The sequence below is a fragment of the Ambystoma mexicanum genome, chromosome 10, assembly GCF_040938575.1.
Source record: "Ambystoma mexicanum isolate Mex_15411 chromosome 10, UKY_AmexF1_1, whole genome shotgun sequence".
Lineage (NCBI taxonomy): Eukaryota > Metazoa > Chordata > Amphibia > Caudata > Ambystomatidae > Ambystoma > Ambystoma mexicanum.
Genome location: NC_090932.1, coordinates 855,137,032 through 855,161,452, shown reverse-complemented (window position 1 = coordinate 855,161,452; position 24,421 = coordinate 855,137,032). Strand labels below are relative to the sequence as shown.

The following is a 24,421-nucleotide window of genomic DNA, read 5'->3' as shown; positions in this document are numbered from 1 at the left end:
TCAAACACCCCTCCCTAGCACCCACCACCCTTCTTCTTCCACAAAATACCCAACTCCCCGTTCTCCCCCCAACCCTCCTCCCATCCCCAACATCACCCCCCTCAACTGTTGCCCAGCTCCATCCCTGGATCTCAGGCACCCCCACATCTAGCTCTTTCTGGCTCCCGCGTGTACTCGAAGCTCCGCAGGGTGAGGTCGCCCTAGTGGCTAACCTGCTACAGCTACTACTATTACTGGGGGGGGTAGGGTGCTTGCGTCCTGCCGCTCCTATTAGCTATGGCTCAAACGCACCTTGCTGTACATTTTGCGCATATATATACGTGCTACTATGTTCAAGTCTTTTGAGATCGACACAGTCAATGGTGTCCCCGCTAAATATCAACTTTGGCCAGTCGCACCCCTTACTCATAATCACTATCATTATTTCTGCTGGGGTACCCGCTTTGCGTCACATCAATATACATGCAATGTCCCCATCACTTATGTTCCTCTCGAGCTTGCTCCGTATCTCGTTCCGGACAACCCTTCAGGTCTAGCCATGTCGTTGCTTCTTCGGGGGTGTAAAAAAAAAAAAACATCTTGCTTTTGTGCAGCACTTCAATTTCGCGGGGTACAGAAGCATGCATTTTATTCCCGCCATGCGTAACCTCCTTTTGATTGCCACATAACTGTACCGCTGCCTCTGGACCAACATTGTATAGTCCGGATACGCTGTGATGGTGCATGAAGCCCTTTCAATCGTTCCTCCTTTGCGAAAGTACTCCAATATCCTCTCGCGATCCTTGTAGTTCAGTATTTTAGCGATTATTGCCCGGTGGGGGCCCCCGGCTTTGGCTTCCTCATAAGGGCTCTATGTGCACGCTCCACTGCAAATCCTTGCGAAAATTTTTCGGCCCCTATTTCTTGTAAGAGTAGGTTCTCAACGTAGTCTGTAGGGTCTTGGCCTTCCTCCCCCTCCGGCAGGACGACCACGCAGATGTTGTTCCTCCTTGCTCTTCCTTCCGCTTCCTCCGCACGATTCTCCAGGTTAGCTACCTGTTGCTTTAGTACGTGAATCTCCTTTGCATGGTTGGCGCTAGTATGCGAGTTGGTTTTCACCGCACTCTCCAGGCTGCTTGTTCTCTCTGCCAACGCCCTAACATCTTGTCGTAGCAGGGCGACATCAATGCCTACTGCGTCTATCTTGGCCTCCAGGGAAGTGCGCAGGTATGCCATTGCTGTCCCCCATGAGTCTCTCAGCTCCGTGATAGCAGCTAAAATCTGATGGTTTTCCGTCGCTGCGGTGCTCTCGCGCCCTTAGGCGCTGTGGTCACTGGAGATAGTTGCGTCTTGGCGAATGCTTCCATTGTGGATTGTAAGTTAAATGCAATCAGTGAACTGCGCCAATCAACACAAATACAGTAACAGTTAAGTTGTGTTTTTATAATTCCATTCCACAGCCTGACACGTGTTTCGAGCAAAGCTCTTTTTCAAAGGCTGTACATAGTTGAAAATAATACCATGTTCATCATTGTATTTTACGTCATGTCAATTATGCAAACACCAAGGGGTTACAAGGGGAAATTTGACCAAAAAATGATAGTATATTACATGACAACAAGATTGACATAATGACATTAAATGATAGTAAAACAATTTTCATACAGTTAATTACCGTATAATAAACGGATCCGTCCGGTTCCAAAACAAAAAAAAAAAAAAAAAAGGGGGGACAAAAAGCATAGTAAGAAGATGAGTGTGTGCGGTGATCAACCAACCATAGATAAATTAGTATATCAATCCAACTGAATTGGTCAAAACTAACTAGATATATTTACCGATGAACCTTGTCCAAGAAGAATCTGTACAACAAAAATTCATAAAGATTATCTATTGCCATATCTGTTATATCCAAAACCAACCAAATTAAACGGCATATGATATGAAAAGTAATTACCTTAATATTACTTGCTATTGCAATGACCATTAGGGGAATTCTGCAATAGTTGGCGTCCGAAAAGGGAATTGTTACCCGTAAAGATGCAGTTGACAACCAATTCCGAATGAACCACGTATCCATTGTCAGACGATTGAAAAGTTAACAAGAGAGAAAAAAGAGGAAACAGGATCCAAATTAGATGAAAGCGCCTGATTGAAACATAGGGACCGTATCAAAAGAACAAACAGACCGCTTACCAGCCTTCCGGCAACAACAGTATCCAAGGGAGAACGCGCGCGCAAGGTGCTGCTCGTGTAGTTAAAAAGAGAAAGCCTAGTTCGTGTAGACACCAGCATACTAGAGCATCCAGTGGCGGCCATATTGGGTGAGGGAGAGGACCGGCTGCAATAAAGTAACATGCACCGGGGCCATAATTAACCACCTTATGATCCCCTAGTAAATTCTAAGGTTGAATCGTTTGTGTTAGTGCTTTTACTAGCATAATTTAAGTGTCGATACGATTTAACATAAAAATTAGGATTAAGCACCAAAATTAGTGTGTCCATGTTAAGTGCTAGCCACACAAACCTATTTGTGCTACTAAGCCTGAATGATCACTTAGGACTACAATTTGATTAAAATTAATCCAATACATCTGGCACAATATCCTATTTTGTTATGATAAGAAAAATAAATGAAAGCGGTCTGAAAAGAATAAATATCATGGGTTGTATAATCAACCGCACACACCCATTATTACATCGCAGGGCATACTCACAGTCAGATGAGCTTCCTTTTTGATAAAAATTAATTAAAAAATTATCTGCGGTAGCCAAGTGTAGCTACCTAAATGTCAATGGCACAGATAACAAAACTGGGATATAACAATCATAAGAAAACATGAAATTCATGATCAGAATTAAGTCCACGCTTTACCAATCTGTGTTTACAAATAAGTCTTGCTTCTAATTGTCTGAGTCTAAGTTCCATATTACCACCTCTTTTTAGAGGGCGTATTTGAGCCAACCCAATAAATTTTAAGTCCTTAAAGTCATCCAACTGGTGTAGGGTCTGCCAGTGTAATGCCAGTGGATATTTAGCATCCTGTTTATTCAAAGAGGCCAAGTGCTCGCGAATCCGAATTTTGAGTGGCCTGATGGTACTCCCAACATAGAATAAGCCACAAACACATATAATACAGTACACTACAAACTTGGTGTTACAATTAATAAATTAATTGATTATATGTTTGCCTGTTATGCCAAAATCAAGAACCTCAGATTCAAAGGTGTGTGAACACATGTTACAGCTCCCACATTTATGAAACCCATTCAAGCGCCCTTGATCTAACCATGTTTTGGCAGTGAGTACTGGTGCCATGAATGACGGACATAAAAGATTTTTAAGTGTAGGAGCTCTACTAAATACTATTGATGGGTAGGGTTCCAACAATTTGGTGAGATCCTTGTCAAGGTGGAGTAAGTGCCAATGACGTTTTAGTATAGCATACACCTCATTGCTATCACTGGTGTAACGAGTAATCAGCCTAATTTTGTTGAAATGCGTGTTAGCTGAGTTTGTTCTAGTTTTAGGTTTAAGTAAATCAGCCCTCTTCATACTAGACACTTCACGTTCAACCTTAGCGAGAAGATTTGGTTGATACCCACGTTGTACAAATTGGTCATGTATAAACAGTTTTTCCGCATCAAAGTCGACATTAAGGGAGCAATTCCGTTTAGCTCTAATGTATTCACCTTTCGGAATATTATTAATAACAGAACGTTTGTGAGAACTAGATGAGTGTAAAACTGCATTAACCGAGGTGGGTTTACGAAAAGTTTTAGTGATAAAACCTGTGGGGGACATAGAAATATTCAAGTCAAGAAAATCCACAGAATCTTTCGAAAAATGGTGTACAAATTGCAAACCCCAATTATTAGCATTTACAAAATTTGGAAACTCATTTAGTTCAGCCACATTGCCCGTCCAAATCATAAAAACATCATCAATGTATCTTTTCCAAAGATGTATAAAGGGTGAAAAAACATTGTTGTGAAACACATTGTTCTTCAAATTGGTGCATAAATATATTCGCCACAGAAGGGGCAAAGCTAGCTCCCATTGCAATCCCAATCAATTGTTGGTAATACGTATCATTGAAAAGAAAAACATTATTTTGCAAAGCGCAAAGAAGAAATTCTATGATCATTTCAACATGAAGATGGTATGATGCTGATTTGTGATGAAAAATATAGGAAATGCTGGCAATTGCTTTGTGGTGATCAATGGAAGTATATAATGATTTGACATCAAGTGTGACCAATAATACTTCAGAAGTACAAGGCAATTGTGCAAGAATCTCAAGAATATGCATAGTATCTCGTAAGTATGTAGGTGTAGAGTGAACCAGAGGTGCAATACATTCATTAACATACACTGATATAGGTTCCAAAATTCCACCCTGGCCACTGATAATGGGTCTACCTTCAGGTATCTTATCAAACGGCTTATGAATCTTAGGTAGAAAGTAGGCAGTTGGCATTATGGGTTGATCGGAGAACAAAAAACATTTTTCCACATCTGTAATAATGCCTAGTTTAAACCATTTGTCAATTAAAGAGTGAACTTTGTTCCAAATATGTGCGATGGGATTGTTTTTCAAAATGGCATAACAACCTGGAGAATTTAAATGGTCGAGTGCCATAGAAATATAGTCTACTTTATCCATAATTACAACGTTACCACCTTTGTCCGCCTCCTTAATCACCAGCGAGTCATTAGATGCTAATTTGTGAAGGGCGGAACGTTGTGCTACTGACAAATTAGAATGTGTATAACAAGAGCGAGAAGAGCAACGATCAGCCAATGTGTGAATATCATTAGTCACAACCCGATGAAAAGTATCTATAACATTATCATCTGAAAGGATAGGAATAAATTTAGATTTGTTTGCAAATTCTTTAATTGTCAAATTACGATGTTGAATGTCTAATTCTTGCATAGTATCAAGAAGATTAGATTCACTGTCAGACATTGACTCATCAATAGACATAAGTATGTGAGTACTCATCATTGTTTGCAATGAGAGTTCTGATAGTTCGGCGACAGGTGTCGTAGGGGAATATTGTTTGACTTGTGTGGCAAAGAACTTCTTTAGCTTAAGTTTTCTGATAAATTTAAATAGATCGATCTGTACCTGAACGCAGTCATTGATACAGGATGGAGCAAATGATAACCCTTTGTTTAACAGTGAGTGTTCTTCTGGAGAGAGCTGATATTGACTTAAATTATGAATAAGATTTATCTGAACTGGTTCTGATCGGTTTGATTCTGCATCGATTTCTGATAAGATGCTCTGGTTAATCGTTGACCTAATGGAGCGGCGTTGGCGCCGCCTGTGTTGACCGCCCCTTGAGCCCCTTGGTTGGGACCGAGCATTACGGTATTGGCAGCGGATGGTAAACGGAACCTGACCTGTTTTCTGATAGCCTCTTGTCTGTTGCCCTTTTTGAATCTTCTCATCTGTTCCAAAAAAGGTTGCGGAGCCGACATAAGTTGTTCAGGCGATTCAACAGAGTCAACAACCTCTTCATCCCGCAACACCACATCAAGGGGTGCATTCCCTGAGGCATTTTTGTTCCCAGGTCGATCTGAATCACATTCTACATCAGAACTAACAGGGGATGAGGCGGCACTACTGTTACGCGATCTGGACACCTCATCAAACTTGGGTTGATAAGTATAGACCGCACACACTCATCTTCTTACTATGCTTTTTGTCCCCCCTTTTTTTTTTTCTTTTGTTTTGGAACCGGACGGATCCGTTTATTATACGGTAATTAACTGTATGAAAATTGTTTTACTATCATTTAATGTCATTATGTCAATCTTGTTGTCATGTAATATACTATCATTTTTTGGTCAAATTTCCCCTTGTAACCCCTTGGTGTTTGCATAATTGACATGACGTAAAATACAATGATGAACATGGTATTATTTTCAACTATGTACAGCCTTTGAAAAAGAGCTTTGCTCGAAACACGTGTCAGGCTGTGGAATGGAATTATAAAAACACAACTTAACTGTTACTGTATTTGTGTTGATTGGCGCAGTTCACTGATTGCATTTAACTTACTTCACACTGAGGGTTCTTGGTCCGGGCACCCTCACATTTTCATGTTGAACGCTGCCTTTTTCACATTCTTATAATTGAGCATTGGCGCTGGTTGATCACATAGGCCTTTGGACCACCTTTTTCACTTTCCATTGTGGATTGTTTGTTCTTGTTTTTGCTAATGGCCCCTTGCCCAGTCATCTTGCGGCATCAGTTTGTGTCTGAGGTTGCTTGGTCTCAGATGTGCCGATCTTGCTCCTCTGATTTGATGCGGCACCAGTGTAGCATTTCAGGTCTGGGTCAATTGTTCAGAAAAACCTCTATTTAAGCCTGTGTTTGCTGGATTAGTTCTCGAGTGGGTTGTGTCCTCCCACGTTTTAGCCTGTTTTATTGCGTCACGGGAAGCACTCTTTCTTTCTGTCTTGTTCACCTGGCTTTTTGGGCTCTGCGCACGCTGTGCACAGCTGCCTGTATCCTTAGCAGTCTTGTTTACTTCCTTATTAGCTGGAATCAACCCCACATGCCGTGACTTTCTGTGGTGGCTTCCATTTTGTGACTCTGCGACCTCCCCAGGGTCATATGTTGGTCTACAACAACCACGCGTGCCCCCAGCTCCCAATGCTGTGCACTCTTTTATCCTTAAGAGTGCAAGACCACCATCATAAATGCCAGCCCAGCAGTATCAAAATATCCTCCTGTGGCCGTTATTGCTAAATGTGCAATTACACGTTCCAGCTGCCGAAATTGTTAATGAGCAGCCGCTAACTGCATCAGCTGCCCCTTCTGCTTAAGCACAATGCTCTGCTTCCAGCTCGGTGCACACAAGCTGTTATTGTTGCCTCACACGTCCACAACAAGGTTTCAAGGAGTTTGGGCGCGCAGCGTTCACTGTTCTCACAACAAAAGGCTTCAGGCGGCCGCTCCAGCTGATCTTTGTTCTGCGGCGCTGGCTACATCTGCCTCGAGCGGCACCCCCATCCCCATCCCCCATCCCCCATCCCCCCCCCGATAAAACACTCGGGGGCCTTGTTTGCGCTTCAGTATTCAGTAATATCACCGCTCCCGGGCCTGACACACTCTGCTGCTCACCGCGACCGGGTGTTATATCAGACGGTTGCTTCGCCGGGTGCCCCGTTCGAAGCAAGCTCCTCAGTCACTGTGCGCCGGCCCTCGCTCGAGCGGCTGAAGCCATTTGATCTTCCTCTCCAAGGCTTATAACACAATGTAGCACATCGCTGAATGTCATTTCAAGGATCAGATGATCCGCCGGGCACCACTTCAGATGCTGGCTTTACGAGCGCTGTTGTCAGTGGCTGCTCGCGCAACTGTATCTTTTTGAGCCTCCTCTACCAGGCTCACCTCACACTGCAGCACGTCGCGTGTTGTTATTACACGGATTAAATGTTCCGCTCAGCTCCCCGTCTGAAGCGAGCCCTTCGTTCACTGCTGACAGCCTGGCTCAGTGATTCCGGCAGTCTAGGGACCCGATTCCTTTGTTAGCTGCCATTTTGTGGGACTACATGTTCCCCAGGGCAAACACAGAAGAGCTCATATCTTGGGCATTCTTGTCACAAAGTACTATTCCTTTGCTACTATGACAGGGAACACGTTCCAACACCTCTGCTCATGTTTCCAGGAACTTTTCAGTCCCTATAAGTGCTTCAATACAGATCGTCTTCGGATCAATAGGAGCAGCCACTCCGGAGCACGTCCTACTCCATGGCTGGCTGGCCACGCCCCAACTTGTGAAGCCTTATTTCATTAAAAAAGTAGCGGAAAGGGGAGAGAGGTGCCCAATCAGTATTTCGATAAAAACGACTATTAGCCTGTTCTTTAGTTTTTATTATTGGGCATTTGTAAGACACTTATGGAGCAAAAATGGTGTTTCGAACCACCCACAAGGCAAAAAGGTATGGAACAGGGGGCAATACAAGACAATGGAATAAAATGACTATGAAAAGCAAATGACAAAAACGGCTCTACTAGGCCTTGTGACATTCAGAGCGTGCAAGTGCAGAGAGAGAGGGGACATGGAACAGGGTTAAGTGCTTGAAGGTCCCGCAAAGGGGGTAAGTGCCAGAGAGCCAGTAGCAAAGGCAACAGTTAAGTGCATAGGAGTGACCACCAGATAAGAGGGCGGTCACCGACCAAAAACGTTAGTGCAGGCCAGAGGATACCACAGGTCTGTGAGGGACAGGAGGCAAGTGCAGGGGGAGGGTGGATGCTGTGGGTGATTAGACAGAAGGCCAGGACCCAGAAGAACTCTCAGGGGCCCAGACTGCCAATCTCAGCGACTGAGGGTTTTAACACGAGAGGGAAAGAGGGAAGGTGGAGGAGAAAAGGAAAGTTTTGAGATGCTTGTGTAACTTGAGGATATATGGCTCAAGACGGAGAGGGAGGCTGGTCCAGAGTTGGGAGCCCGTCAAGGAAAGAGAACAGCCACCCGCTTTCTGCTTAGAGAAGCGCTCGACAAGCACAGAGTTGGAGCTACTGGATCGGCGGGATCTGGAAGGCAAGTATTTAGTGAGAGCAAGTTGCAGATAGCGTGGTCCCTGGCCCCAGACAGCCTTTTGGACGATGCATAGGGTTTAAAATATGATGCTTGCAGCAAACGGGGCGAGAAAAATGTTGGAAGAACCAAGTTGAGAGGATAGAGGCTTGGGGAAAGCCACAAGTGGCGATGGTGGTGGGGGAGGAGAAGGAGCCCAAGATCACCTGGGAGGGACAGTCAATGAGGAAGGAGGCCAACCAGTCCAGTGCCCAGCCGAGATACTAACTAAAAGGTTGTTCAAATTACTGTGAAGACTGGACCAGGGGTTAGACAATATAATTACTATGTCTCTGTAGTATGTGGAAGGGAAGTTCCCACCATCACCACGTCTGTGTCAAACTGTTTCGGTGGCCTATGTAATTGTTGTCACCGTCTTCAGGACTGTCTTCTTTTGATACAAGGCTTATGTACATACACTCAGTGGCATATTCCTAGTTAGCCACTTCTCTTATGTTCCAAACAAAAAGTATTTACAACGGTTTGACCTCCAATTACGTTAGAGAGACATTCATTCGAACCAGGTCATGGATCTAACTGGGAGCCAGATGTTTAATGAGTTTAATGGTGAGGGTGAAGAGAAGTAGTCTTAATGATTTTTCTACAAATTGGACAACCTGCGTATGTGTAGGGTTTCTTCTTGCCTCGCTCGCGTTAGGTAGTAATCCGAAAAACAAAGACCCTTGTAGGTAATGGGTTCCAGCTAGGGATAGGAGAAGCAGTCTCTGGTGAGGGGGCCAAATTGGAACTTGTAGCTAAGCATCCTTCAGGGGCACTAAACCAAGCCAATCCACTTAAATGAGGGATGACCAAATCTGGGCAGGCTCGCCATGTTGAATTTTTCTACAGACAGAAAGAGGAGAGAAGACATTCACAGGCCTTCATGATGCTTTTTTGGGACGGTTAAGCCCTTGGAATAGAAACCCAGACCTTTCTTTCAGAGATCAACCTCCTCTAAAGCGATTTGCAGTAGGTTCTGCAACAACTCGAGAAGGGGAGGGGAGGATAGGTAAACAGGGGGAAGGGACAGCTTGAAAACAATATCTAAGGGTCTGAAGAGATAAATGTGCAGCCCATGAGAAGGTTTGAAACCTAGCATCCTACAGAGGAATGGTGGACCTGGATGCTGACATTTTATCGTCACCTGCAGAAGAGCTAAGCTAGTGGAAGAATTCTTTGTGCGAGGTCCTCTGCTTTTCATGTGGCACAGTGTGAGATCAGCCTGGCTGCACGTTTTCTCATTTCCAAGAAACCAAACAACCGACCTGCGGACCTAGATTTCATGTTCTGTCTGGAGCCTTAAGATTGAAAGGTTGTATACTAATTGACCTTTTCACAATTGACCTCGGGAGAATTGACCTAAATTAGAAGGTCAATTAGGACATAAATGCGGGGGGAACCCCCCCGCAACCTCTCATCCAATCCAAAACTCCTCACAACTCCCTACTCAATTCCTTTATATTATTTATAATCCAAAACCAACCCAATACATATATAAAATAACTAAAATAATATAAAGGTCATTTGTACAGAAGGTTAATTAGGACCACTATAATTAGGTCAATTGTGTAAAAGGTCAATTGTAAAAGGTCAATTTGGGTAATACCGATTGAAAAGGCTTCTGTGCCAGCCTGGTTAGCATAGCCACATTCTTAGCAGTTTTAGTAAATGTTTTTCTTTTTAGTTAATACGTCATCCGTGAATGGAAGTTCTATGATTTTGTTCTGAACGTCTTGGGTAAACTAGGTCAAACGGATACAGGCTTTGAGAAGCATGTCTGCACCCAAGCACTTGCCATGTCAACATGGTATTTGTATTTTGTTTATTTATATTGCGCACCCTGCCCAAGGGCATCAGGGCGCATGTTTAGGATGCAGTTACAAGTTACAGTAATAGGTACATTACATTTCTACATATCTACAGCGACGATAAGACATTTGAACGGAGAACAGAAAAGAACAATGTATATAATATGTACAGTGTGCAGACAGTTTACTGCTAACAGTCGCCTAGCTTACAGTGGGGTGGCCAGGGCATCCTGTTCATAAAGCCACAGTTTGGTTTTATTTTTGAGGGCTTGGAAGGCAGGAACTTTTCTTAGAGCTTTCGGTAGAGTGTTCCACAGCTTGGCCGCCAGAACTGGGAAGCTTGCGCCTTTGGCTGTCTGCATCTTGAAACTGGGAATGGTTAGGGTGTGAACCTGTGCCGAGCGCATGGTCTGGTTGCAGTGTGTTGTGTAAAGCGCGTGAACAAGTAGGCAGGTGCTGCGTTATGCAGGGGTTTGTGTGTTAGGATGAGTGCTTTGAGGGAAATGCAGTGAGTAATGGGTAACCACTGCAAGTTGCGTCTAGTGGATGAGATGTGGGAGCGCCTGGGGACATTGAGAGCTGCCCTTATGGCATTGTTCTGCGTGACTTGGAGTTTATCAAAATTTCTTTGGCTCGTCCTAAAATATAGGGCATTACAATAATCAATTTTGGACATGATGAGGGTTCTAGCAAGAATTAAAGAGTTGCCCGTTGTCAAAAAGGGACAGCACGCTGTGATCAGTTTACAGGTATAGGCAGACGCTGAGGTAACTGAATTAGTTTGTCTGTTGAGAGAAAGGGTGGAGTCTAGGTAAATACCAAGTGTTTTGGTAACATTAGTGACTTTAATAATGTTGCCATCGATAATGAAAGATTTGCATTTGGAGTTTAGTTTAGCAAGTTTGGACTGAGAGCCTAGAATGAGTAACTCAGTTTTTTCATCATTGAGGCATAGCCCGTGATGAGCCATCCAGGCCTGGATGACGGTGTAGACTGCATTTAGTGCTTTGACATCAGTTACATAATCTCCAGTGATAGGGATGAGTATTTGGTTGTCATTCGCGTAATTGGTGTAGGAGGCACCCAGATAGTCCAGTATATCAAATAGCGGTTTAGTAAATACGTTATAAAGCGTGGGAGAAACACAAGAGCCTTGCGGGACTCCACACGGGACAGGTTTTAGGTCAGCTGCAGCTAGGGGGGAGAAGACCCTCATGGATCTGTTTGCAAGGAAAGAGTTGATCCAGGATATCGTTGCGTCGGAGAAGTGAGCAGCAATCTTGAGTTGATGACAGAGGATTTGATGATCAACCAAAGGCCGCTGAGAGATTTAGGAGGAGCAAAAGTGCAGAATTTTGAGTAGGTAAGGCACCGTGGTGATGGGCCTGTAGTTAGCCGGGTTGCTAGGATCTAGGTTAGGTTTTTTGATAAGAGGTATGACCCAAGCATCCTTAAGGTTATCCGGTACAGAGCCCGATTTGAAGGAGGCATTAACGAAGGTGCACAGATGCCTACATTAAATCCTGAGCAATCAGCCTGGCATCTGCCAAGATTGAGCAGAGAGCCGCTTGAAGATATAGCAGGATATCTCATTAGAAGTATGCCATCTCCTTCCAAACAGCGTCAATTAGCAGCCACCAGCATGGCATCATAATGAGAATAATACAGGAACAGCTCCAAGTTGGCATAAACCTATTTTCCCCAGGATAGCTAGTAGCTTTTTCTTCTTTTCAAAAGACACATTAGCAGAAGCATATGAAGAAGAGCATTTGAAACGAGGGACACTGCCACCATAACCACAAGACAGACATATTTTCTAAGGCTAGCTGCCTCTGTCTGAGCAGAATCCTCATTAGTCCCTTCATCTGTGGTATATGCGACTATTCTTCAGATGGCATCACTTCTCCCCAGGGAGAACCTCTCTCCATGAGGCTAGGGAGGTGAGGGCGCTAACCTACAGTCCACCTAGTGGTGGCAATATGCAGAGGATCTCATGGAGTGACAGTCTTCTCCTGGGTTTAAGGACGCGATTGGGAAGCACAGCCCCTTTTAAACCACAACCCGTTAGGCTGACGATAGGACCTGAACCTTATGGGTCTAAACTCATGCCTAAAACAATGTGTTGCTGTGAAACCTCGAACCACCCTGATGGGTTTAGCTACTGAGATGAAGAAGCTCCTGGGAACGCTACAAGTGACCGGGAAAAACACCAGAACAGCTGTAGTCAATTGAATGGATCAGGGCATCAGAAACAAACCAAGGCAGAAAGATACCAGAAAGAGTACCGAGGAAAATACTGAGGAGGGTACTAGAGAGAGAACCGGGGAGAGAACCAGAGAGAGAAAGAGACAAAGAAAGCAGTCGAGGTGGAGAAAGAAATCAAGAACCAGAGAGAGATCGAAGCCTAGAGAACATCTGAAGGCAAGCCTGAGAAGTTCGTGCAAGAGACGTGGAGGGTCTGCATCAAGGAACCGTACAAGGATATCTCATAGGCCGATGGGGTGTTGGCTGTGGAGAAAGCCAAAATGAAGAAGGAATAGGCGTCCGCCGCATGGAGGCAGAACGCCAAATGCTACACAACTGAAAGCTGGAGGTCGTGGGACAGTGGCAAGCTGAACAAGAGAAGGAGTGGCAGAACACCCCAGTTAACCAGAAGTACACTGTTCGTAAGATGCGGGGAAAGCATCATGTCAGTCACCTCAGAGTCGGCCCTAAGGAAGGACGTAGATTGGGTCATGGTGGCGTGGCCTGTAGTGGCTGGATGGAGCAGTCCAACAACTGCACTCAAACCGCTAATCCTACCCGGTCGCACAGCTACCTGCACAGACCTGAACAGTATCTAGAGAGTGGTGACTGGACGATCGATACAAGGAGGGAAGGTCGAGCCATGGGTCCGCTTCCCAAAATCCAGCTGTACAGGGGCCAAGAAGCGAACCCAGACGACAGTGGGAAAAGGCGATTGGGGCTCGGCTTTCGTGACGGTCAATCGATGAAGACTCTCAACACCAAGTACCAGTTAGCAGGAATTATTGAAGTCCAGGAGAGGGCCAAGGGAAACCATAAAAGAGCCTCAAAGGACATTAGTAACAGTAGGAGGGTGTAAAGGACTTTTAGCAAATGCACAAAGATCAAGAAAAATAAAAAACAAACCCTCACCTTGGCAGCTGTGATTAAAGTCTGTCGGTACTGCTCTGGAAACCAGATGCCGCTTGCACCGTATTCAAGGGGTTATGTTCTCAAGGACAATCCGATAAAACCGAAACACGTCAACGAGTCTTCTGGACAATAATATCGAAGAGAACGGAGTTCTCAGGAGGGCGATCATTGATAGAGTAGTACATGTCCTCCTGGGCACATCCCAGAATCATCCAGGGCTGGCCCATCAAACCAAACCCCAATCATCTTCGGTCATCAGACTGTTACACACTGCTGATTGGTCAACACCAGATCCTGCCAAAAGACCTGTCTTTTCAGCTCTTGACTTTAACCATGCCTTTCTCACGATAAGAAGAAAAGCCAGGAAAATCCTTTGAGACTGTAAACCATAAGGAAATGGAGAAAATCATAAACCTTTTTGTCCAGGTCTACCCGAGTGTGGTGCTGGAGACTGGTGACGGACTGTGGGTAACAGCTTCATTGTCCCAGTGGGGGCGGATCACGAATTGTGAAAAACCTAGAGATTGTGAACATCTTCATAAGGGAGCTACAAACCTTAGTAAGAACTGTGAAAGACATTGGGGAACCAGCTAGGAAAAGGGAGCAATTCTACTATAGTAATTCTACTATCCACACAAGAACTTTATGTGATGTTTTATTTTCTGTGGTGTTGCAGAGAACCCAGAACCTTTGTGGAACTGTTGCTATTAAGAACTTGAGAGGCATTTGGACGCTTTACATCCAGGAGAAGGGAGTCATTCTCCTGGATTACGAACAGTAGCTGGACTTTATGGTGTTTAGTTTTTGTGACAGGGAAAAGAGTAGGAGCCTTTGTGACCAGGACGGTGCTGTGTTGTGTTGTTTTGACTTCTACAGACTTCCTGACGAGCACCCGAGTTTCTTTAGTTTAGGTAGGGAAATCCTCTTAGAGTTAGCAATAATGATCATTTAATAAAAAGTATATAGCAACCACTACGGTACCACTTGGTCTGTCTCTTCATTCCTTGTCGCCACATATCCCTCAGGATTCCATTCTCTCCCAGGCATCTTTAACTTCTATATGGAACCACTGAGCTCATACCTGGATGACACCAACATTGCGATGCACCAGTATGCAGATGACAATTGAACCCAATGGTGAAGGGCACACAAGATATTGCTCGCCTTCGCTCATGTCTTGTATCCATTTAAACGTAGGCAAGCGCCTATTTAAAGTTTACGCCCACCAAGAACTAATTCGTGCTCCTGTGACACCCCTCCGAGCAGATACTCACTGAAAACTGGCTTTACAAGCAGCGCTTGGGTGGGTTGAATCTTCACTTCCGAGAATTTAGCAAAATCCCTAGGCTTCATTGTGGATAGCAATCTAGCGTTCCAACAACGCATTGCGCAACAGGCTCAAACTGCTTGGTATCAGCTGGCTCTACTCCACAAGATCAGGCCCTTCCATCCCTCACGTCTCCCGCCTCAAGACATCTGAACGGTGGTGCAGGCAGTAGCGATATTGCATACCGACAGGGGTAATTGTGAGTAATTGCCATCTGGCAAGGGTGCAAAGCCCTGGATAGTTTGATTATTTTTATTCAATAATAAAATGATGCAGGTAATTCCATCTCTGAAAGGATAATCTGCTGACCAGATTCTCCTTTCACAAGCTCTGTGCCGAAAAAGCATAGTGTGCTAGTGCCCTGCTGCACCAGTATCCCCGAGTTGCAGGGCCTGCTCTATCAGTGGCACAGAGCAGGTTCAGACATCACAGATGCCCATTTGACAGCTGCCACGACAGCCAAGTGTCTACAGCACTGGGGCGGCATTTAAGATATGCTCACCTGTACCCAAACTACGATGATCCTAAGTAACCCAATGCTGGTGGCACGATTAACTCTAAAATAAGCTATGCCTGAGTTTAGGCACACTAAGGCGCTACTTATTATCTGTTACTCACCGATATGGGGAGTGCGTGAAAAAACAGACCGGTCCTCTTGTGCTGGGGATTTGCTTGAAGAGCTCAGGTTGGAGCCTCCACCCGAGCCTCCTCTCTGTGAGGGAATGAACTCTTTAAACTGATATGACCACCTGCTGAACTATACAGAAAAGGGGACCGATCAATCAAAAGAGCGGGGAGAACACACCGCCACGGACCCAGCTGTAAAGAAAAGACGATTATTGATGAAAAGACGATTATTGATGAATATTCTATCGGATTGAACCCTGGATTTCCCCAAGACTACTACCCTTAATAGAGTAACTGAGTGAGTTCCCCTTAAGCCACAAAAAAAGAGCTGGAGCAACCTATAAAGCAGAAGAGACTTTAGATACTAGCTAAATGTGAAAACTGCCCCAGGATGGTAATCAAGGAAATATACTTTACCACTGGTGGAGGTAAGAGAATTGCAAAGAATCCTGGGCAACAACTAAAGTACAAAACAAAAAAAAGGAAGGTTAGTAGGGTAGCTATCCCCGGATGGAACAAGGGTCGCACTGGTTTCGGGATGGTGCACCACAGCAAAGCGTTCCAAAATGCACTTTAGAAATGAAGCAATGTTATCCAAAGATGAGGTAACAGTTCGATGAAGTCAGGATTCCAAAATGAAGAATTGTTCTTACCAGTGTTATTCCCCAGAAGAACGCAAGCACTGTGAGGAATGGGTTCAAGAGTCTGTGGCCAAGTGAAAGATGGTATTCATACAGGAAGTAGCAGTAGCAAAGTCTTAAACCAGGGGTCCAGGAGCAGGCAAAAGGTCTGGTACACCGGCGGTCAGCAAACAAAACCAAGACAGGATCAGGAATTAGAAGACCGTGTGCAGGCAAGGTCGGTACACGGGCGGGCAGCAAACAATACCAAAGTAGAATCAAGATGTAGGAGTCCGTGTGCAGGCAAGGTAGGTGCAGGCAAGGTCGGTACACGGAGAAAACAGGAGACTTCCGGAATTAAGGTACAGAAAGTAGCACTTCAGAAAATGCCGGTTGTAACTAAAAACAGAAGCAGCGTTCTGAAAACCGCTGTGGTTTAAATACAACAAGGAGGGGGAACATAATCGAAAACGAGGCTCCCGTATTAATGCCGGGAACTACAACCCATGGCAGGTTTTCTGGGAAATGTAGCTTGTTGCAGCTATTCTCCATGGCAGCTGCCACCGTGAGAAAAAAGTTGCAGGACGGCGCCATAGCCCCTTTTGAAGAGCAACCACTTTCTTGTCCCTCTTTCTGGCCTTACATAGAGCTCCCCAACTGTCCTTGTTAATGCGGGAGACTGAAGAGGCACGGGGCAGACACCGGGGAGTGTGATGAGGTGAAGGTCGGGGTGTAACATTATCATGGCGCCACATTCAAATTGATATCAAGTATGTTTTGGTTCCTGTGAGTTAGCTCCTCTAAGAAAGGTGATGTGTACTCTGGCCAGAATGATTGTGGATGCCAAATGGCAGGACAAGAACCTGAAAGGCCATGCCTCTCCTTTGATCTCTTTGTGAGGGCCGGTAAAAACCTCCACCAGAGACAGTTGCACAGCAAGTTGCTGTCCTGGGCCCAGGCATCAAAGGAGCACACCAATTCATAAAAAATAGCCTCACACCAGGATGCTGTGTCTCTAAAGAGCTCTGTTCTTGGTGGGAAGAGACAGGACGGGATTAGAATAGACAGAAGTGCTGCATGGAAGGAGAGTCATGCTATTTTGTTTTTACCGGTTCCACTCTCCTCTTCCTGTCCCCTCCACTTCCTCTGGAGCAAAGCATCTTGGGTGTGATGTCAGTAGGGCAAGGTCCACTTTTGTAAAGGGCAGGGAGTGGTGCACTTAGGCAGGCTAGCTTTAGTGCAATCACCTGGTGACTTGTGCCTTTAAAAGTCGGGGTCTCCTACTCCTTCAGATTCGCTCTGGAACTACACCTGTGAAGAACTCACTGGACCTCCATTGGGAAAGTTGTACTTTCCCAAGACCTCAGCCTGAGGTGAAGGAGCCGCCCAAGACAGAAGAGAGATATGCCCATACCCACTCCCAGGAAACATTAGGGATGACCTTTGCTGTGGACCAGGACGGCCACTCTGCACCAGAATCTCCTGAAGATGGGAGAGCAGACCCTGAGCGGAACCATCCAGCCCTTTGAGTCCCTCTAAGTGGGCCTCAAAGTAGCCAGAGGACCAGACCATCTGAGGCTCCCTATTTTGCTGCACCGAACTGGCCATACTGTGTTCACTGTACCTTGAACGAGATGGAAGACACCAGCGCTGGCTTTTGCGCTCTTCCACTCAACCAAACTATATTGCTTGAACCTCAAACCAGCACAGTGCTGCATTGCGCCCGAGATGAGCCGGTCACCTCCTAGGTCTGAATTAACTGCAAAATGCTGGCACCCAATCCGAACCACTGTAGAGTCACATGGCGACTCTGGCCAGGGGTTACAACCAGAGCTCGACCCAACTAGCCCTCGGATGGCTGCTTCACCAACCCACACACCGGCGCACCCAGATCAGCATTTTGACGACCGTCGCCTCGAACCGCTGGAGCATCATGAACCAAAGGAGTGGCCATTTCAAAGTGAGATCACCACCAGACTGGACACTAGACTGGCTCAGAAGGAAAAAACAAGGACAAAGTCCTTCTGATGCTATGTTCAAGTCCTCAGGAACTTCATCCTGGATGAAATCTTATCTGCTCCAAGTCTCTGCCAGTTTAGAAAGTAACCTGGATTATGACTATTCTGTTTTTATCAGAGGCTCATCCTGCACTACCAGGCTTAGCAAACCCTCCATCAGTCACATCTTTTCATGAAAACAACGAGCTGATGGAGGAAGATCCTAGTCAGCCCTTTCAACAGTGGGTGCTGCCTAATTGAGGAAGGAACCCCCAGCTGGGAATTTATCTTGAGCAGGAGGGCCTGCTGGAGGAGTAATAATGGAACAGCCGTAAATAGCTCTTCCTCTCGGTCCATCAGCTGAGGATGATGCACACTATTCTGATTCAGTGCTGGTCCTGTAGGCATGGTTGGAGTGTTGGAGGAGCCAGTGCCAAACAAGTCCCCGAAGCTGCAGGTGTGGCAGGTAGAATAGACGGCATAGCCTGGGCAAAACAAACTCCTTTAAGTACCCGGTCATTGCACATGAATGCAAGAGGTGTTGAAAGCCTTGACGAATAGGTCCTAGATTGAAGCATGTGAGGTTGTTGAGGCAGAAAATGCTTCCAAGTTGGAGGAAACTGCTCAGTACTACATAGGCTGTCTACGTGGAACCGTCCAAGGATCAGCAAACCGAAGTGCCTGCAATGGGGGAAGACGAGGCCAACCAAGGAACGGAGGACAAGAAAGGCCAATCTACTCAGAAAATGAAGGACTCCCTGCTGACTGTGGAGGGGAACAGCATGATGGAGGAAGACCCTCTCCCTGATACTGCCTGCTGTTCAACTTCCCAGGATGAGGATTTGGTTCAATTCTGCAGCAAGAACATGGCAGAAGCTGAGTCTGTTAACTCTGTCAAGATGAGTACCCCTCAGTGCAGCCCACCAATTTGTCTTAGTGAGACTCTGATGGACTTGGAGCTTCAGACTTTTTTCCTGTCCCCCTGCTCACTTCTCAAGGCTCAGGTGGATCCTCCGGTTAGGACCCTCTATTGAACTTTGGAGTGAACTCTGATGGGAGGTGCTAGGCCCTCAAGGCAGGAAGCCGAGAAATAGACTTCAGACGCTGAGCGTTACCTGGGATGAGACCTAGATCGAGGCCCTGCAGAACTTTGTGTATCTGGGCCATGAAGGACCCTCAGCGTCTACGTCAATACAAGCCCCCGGAAACACTACAGCAAACCGGTGAAGGTCTGCTAGGATCCCTTCAGGGCAAGAGCCCTCACTGGAAAGAGTCATTGTGCTGCTGGGGTGCAAAAGTAAACAAATAATAATAAAGGAGAGCTGCTTAAGTCTTTTTATTTCAATTAACAAACACTTGCAAGTGATCCGCAGGAGGCATGCTGGAGATGTCCTCCCACCGTCAAAGTAATTTCTTTCAGTGACTGTGGGAGAGGGAGACTCAGGCCCCACGTCAGTCTATGTGGTGATTTGCATACAGGTAGTGTGAATGGGATCATGCAGAGAACTGGTGAGTACATGACCCGCAGGAGGAAAAGATGGTTTAAACCATGCTAAAACGCGGAGGAATACTGGCAGGCCACCTGAAGAAAAATTAAATATATCATTAAGAAGAGAAAAACAAGGGCAGAATTAAAAATTATTTAAAAAATAAATAAGACCACTCTAGTTTACTTCTGGCTCCCAATCCCACTAGCATAGAAAAGGGACTGGTGGCACCAACAGGAGGCAGACTCAGTGTACATAGAATCCACTCCACATGAGCGGACACTTGCTCCGCATTCAAATTAAAATGTATTGGACTCTTCTGTGCAAAAGGCTCCTGTTCTATCCCTGTGGGACAGCCAACCAGACATGTGGTGGATAGAGGAGGGGACTTAGGAGTATTTAAACGTCATCTATGTAGTGCCTACCCTCAAGCAGAATGCCCTCCACTGCCAAAATTACATGCTTACATGGCAAAGTTATACTACATCAGCTATATAAGTGCATTATGTTTGCTGATGGCTCAGGCGCACTGGTGGGCTTTGTAGTCTCAGCATTCAGGTTGACCAAGTGTGGAATTTCTTGGAGCATCTGCCCACCACACAGGCCCTGAGATTAGCAGGGATGTAAGGGACAACATCAGTAACAGAAAGCAGTTGGTGAGTTGATGTTGAGAGGAAATACAAAAAAGAAATCACAAGGACTGGGATGGGGGCATCATAGGGTTTAAACACTATATAGACACACTTAAAGAGTGCAATCTGAAAAAGGGGAAGTCAATGCACTTTCCAGAGGTGGGTGGAGGATGAGGCAAGTGGGGGAAGGTTGAAGATTAAATCAAGCAGTCTGGCAAAAGTACATTTGAATGAAGACTAATATGAACAGGATTACAGTGACATACTAAACTGAAACAAAATAGCTGATCAGACAGACAAATGTTAAATAACAGATATTGAAAGGTAAGCCCAGGAATGATATATGGGTACGGAAAAAAGAATCCATAAACACAACACTAAAATTATGAGCAGACGAAGAAAAGGGTTAGAGGTGATGAGGTGTACAAAAAGGCAAAGACAAATGTAAGCAAATTTCAGTTTGGGGATTTATCAAAAGAAGTAGGAATGCAGTAAGGACTGATTGACACCTGTGACACAGATCAAGCCATCAAAGGCATCCATATAGGGTAAAGCCACAAAACACTTGATGATGTCACCCCTGAGAAGAAGCGTGTCCCCTTCCATCATTACACTGGTGGAGTAGGTATTTGAGATCAGGCAAAGCAGAAGGACTGGGCTCTGGGTTGCTAGTTCAGAAAAAGAAGTTGCTGCTCCATATGTTGAGAAAAATGCTGAGAGCAATGATGTATTCAAGGAGTTGGATGCTGATTCTCTAGTCATTGTCGCACTCAAGTGAACAAGACACCTAAGATGTGCTGACAGATCCACCAAGCTGCTGATTCCATTAGCCCATGTCTGAGCTCTCCTTTCCACACTGAGGTGATTCTCACAGAAAACAAGCAGATAATTTATCAACCAGAAGAAATTGGTTGCAAAACCATGAAAAACAATATCACTAAACAAACTTATAAAATCCAGGCAATGAGGTGGGCTTCCTTCGTAGTAGGTGTAATACATCCGAATTCAAAACTGAACAATAACAGCGGAGGACATTCCTCACAACACACTGTCAAGAAAACAATTTCTGAAACTTCTTATGTCCAACAGAATACATTACTACTTTCAGGAAAACAAGTTAGCTTTTACTTGTTGATCAAGTGTATCATAACTGCAGAGAGAGTGAATTAAGACGCGGTCTTACCTGGCATGGATCTTAAGGTTACTTGATGTTGCAAACTGCAAATTACATGCATCACACTTGTAAGGTTTTTCCTCACCATGATGCATGCGACTATGGAAAACAAGCTGACATTTCTGTGCAAAACCTTTATCACACAAGTCGCACTGGTATGGTTTCTCACCTGAAAAAAACATAATACATAATTAACTTAATTTGCCAAAACGATACTGCACATTTATAAGTTTAAACATGTTTTCCAAAAACCACGCCTTCCTACACTTTAATCACATCATGGGGAGGCAGCAGTGTGATTTCAAATACAAAGGAAGAATACAGCAATCAATTGATGGTGGGTTATGGAATCACCTTCCCTTCCACTCATCTTCTTGTTAATGGACTTATTAAGCAACCAAAAGCTTAAGAGACAAAGACATTCATTAAAAAACAAGAGTAAAGTTTTAACATAAAACACAAAATAAAGAAATAAAGTCCATAGATTTCACAACCATCCTTTCTTAGGTTTAAATAAATGTGGATAAATAAATGTGGATACATTGCAAATTCATCCAAGTGAGCATATGCAATTAAGTAAGTGAGCAAGTATTTTTTGAGAAGGCTGCAGAACACTTGCAGACTAAAACGTCGGACCACCAGGAATTAGCTCCAAATTCACTCATACTAAATACACGTGCTTCCCAAGTTCCAGTGCAAGAACCAAATACACAGGTGCGCCCACGTTTCACTTCACAGTTTTATATTATGTGGCTGGCAGCACGTCCAGTTTAAATGCACATTAGAATATGTTAGTTCATTGTGAAGATGTCTTACAATGTTATGTATTTGGATGCAGAGTACATCCAGGTCGAGATTTCCATTGTGCTGTTGAATTTGATGGTAGGGCGAATAACGTTGATTTAAGTTTTTAATTCGCGAGTGATTTAGTCACTGCGTTCCAAACTATGATTAGTCAAACTGGAAAGTATTAGAAATAAAAACGTTAGCGCAAGGAACGTTATTGTTAAAAGAAAAAACAAACCTATCAAATGCACACATTATGATTGGAAAATACAACTATAACACGGCCCAGTAATGCGTAGCACATGACATCAATATAACATTAAGGACCATGAACAATCCTACAGTGGTTGCTAGGCATGGACTGTGGCTGTGCATGTCAGTCAATGTTCCAGGGACATCGTTTTTCGCAATACCCCAGCACCCTGACCCCACTTGCAGAGCCCTTCATCCAAGCCCCATTCACATGGAACCCAACAGCTATGTCCCCAGACATAATGACCTTTGGGTTCGTCAATGCCATGGGTAGGTAATGGCATGAAACTGTACTCAAATGAGGGGAAATACCTTTAAAATATACCTCCAATTGCTCCTTGCGTCTAACAGAGTATCACTCTGTAGATAAAAGGGACATTTGTGGATGTGTGTGTGCGCCTATTAGAAATGTTCAGCATACTTCCCATCATGCCACAAACATGAAATTTGGCATGTGGGTAGGTCCCATTGTGTAGACGACGTAAAAAGTATAAAATATACATTTTTCAAATTTTTGCGGGTCTGCAATGCTTGGATATGTGTGTATGTCTGTTCGAAATGTTCAGTATACTTCCCAACATTCTACAACCCTGAAATCTGGCATGGGGGTAGGTTCCATTGTGTAGACAATGTAAAAAGTATACATATAAATTGTTAAATTATTTGTTTTTAAGAGGTCTGCAATGCTTGGATACGTGTTTGTGTGAGTCTGTTCAAGTTGTTCAGTATACTTCCCAGCATGCTACAAACCTGGAATTTGGCATGTGGGTAGGTTCCAGGGTGTAGACAATGTAACTGGTATAAAATAGACCTTTTTCTGACTTTCTTTTTTTTAAGCGGTCTGCAATGTTTACCCCTGCCATATGGCTCTGCGCACCATAGTTCTGCCGCAGTCCTATGTTCATTGTTCCTAAAGTTCAGCAGTTCATGAAAACTTCAGAAGTTCATTGTTCCTAAACTTTCCACACTATCAGTATTCTAGCTGACATCAGCAGCACTCACTTTTGAAGTCATGCGGGTGATACAATACAGTACTTTTGTAGTAATGCAGATGACAAGAAATGGTGCACGTCTCTTCAATAGTGTCCGCAATTACGTTGTTCGTCACATCGTGGCAAATCTCTCATGATAATTACAGAAACTTCATTTTCCACAGAAGTTGATGAATGTATGCCATCTCAACAGTAGAAAGCTTACATACTTCAGTCATAGAAGTACAGGTATGGCACTTCAACCTTACACGCTTCAGCCCTAAACATACAGCACTTATGTTGAGTTTGCTGCTGCTTCGGCTGTAGATCGGGACACCAACAATGTTCTTGCGCAATCGGGGGCGTGGCTTCATGGCCACGGAATAGGTCGAGATTCCTAGGTGCTCCTGCTGATCCGCCGATGATCCTGGAAAGAAAATGCTGTTTGCCCCATGCTATGAAGTGTCAAGCGCTACCTATGGGAGTATAAACATAAGGAGGGTGCAGCAGTGGAAAGTCTGGTGCAATTGGCAGTACGAGAAATAATTTGCGAGCTTCAGAGGTTTGAAGACTGCACCTTTTGCACAAAAACAAGATGGCACTGTGAGGACAAAGATGTGCTAAAGGACCGCTGCAATGTAACAAGGGAAGCTGGCCGAAATCGGGCAGAAGCGGAGACTGCTCATTTAATGAGGGATCGGAAAGCGGTGAAACGAACAAAGACGACGGCGGCTGCGAGCAAGGCAGTGGAGCGTGAGAAATCCTGCAGTGACGAGAGGGAGAGCCGGCGGGAGATCACACAATGCCGCCGGAGTTCACGAGGCACCAGCATATACTCGTGTGCCGAAAGTACGAGCATAATAGAAATAATGCTGATGAAAACAGAGGAGTAATAGAATAAGTGCACAGATCAGTGGAGTTGCTCCGAGACATTGACAAATATTATACAGCCGCAGAACTGAATAGGAACGAATGTGATGTGGAACACCACCGCGAAACAGCTA

General features: G+C 44.7%; 1 protein-coding gene across 10 annotated transcripts in view; it reads right to left on the bottom strand.

Annotated features, from left to right (window-relative positions):
• Window positions 1-24,421, bottom strand: part of MYNN (myoneurin) — a 504,100-nt gene that overhangs the window by 284,283 nt on the left and 195,396 nt on the right. For all 10 annotated transcript variants that reach the window (XR_011276089.1, XR_011276088.1, XR_011276090.1 and 7 more), the window contains one exon: window positions 21,418-21,577. Coding sequence is in view for 6 of the 10 variants with exons in the window: in XM_069618524.1 (XP_069474625.1) it covers window positions 21,418-21,577 (160 nt within the window). In the remaining 4 variants the exon portion in view is untranslated. The remainder of the gene's footprint in view (window positions 1-21,417; window positions 21,578-24,421) is intronic.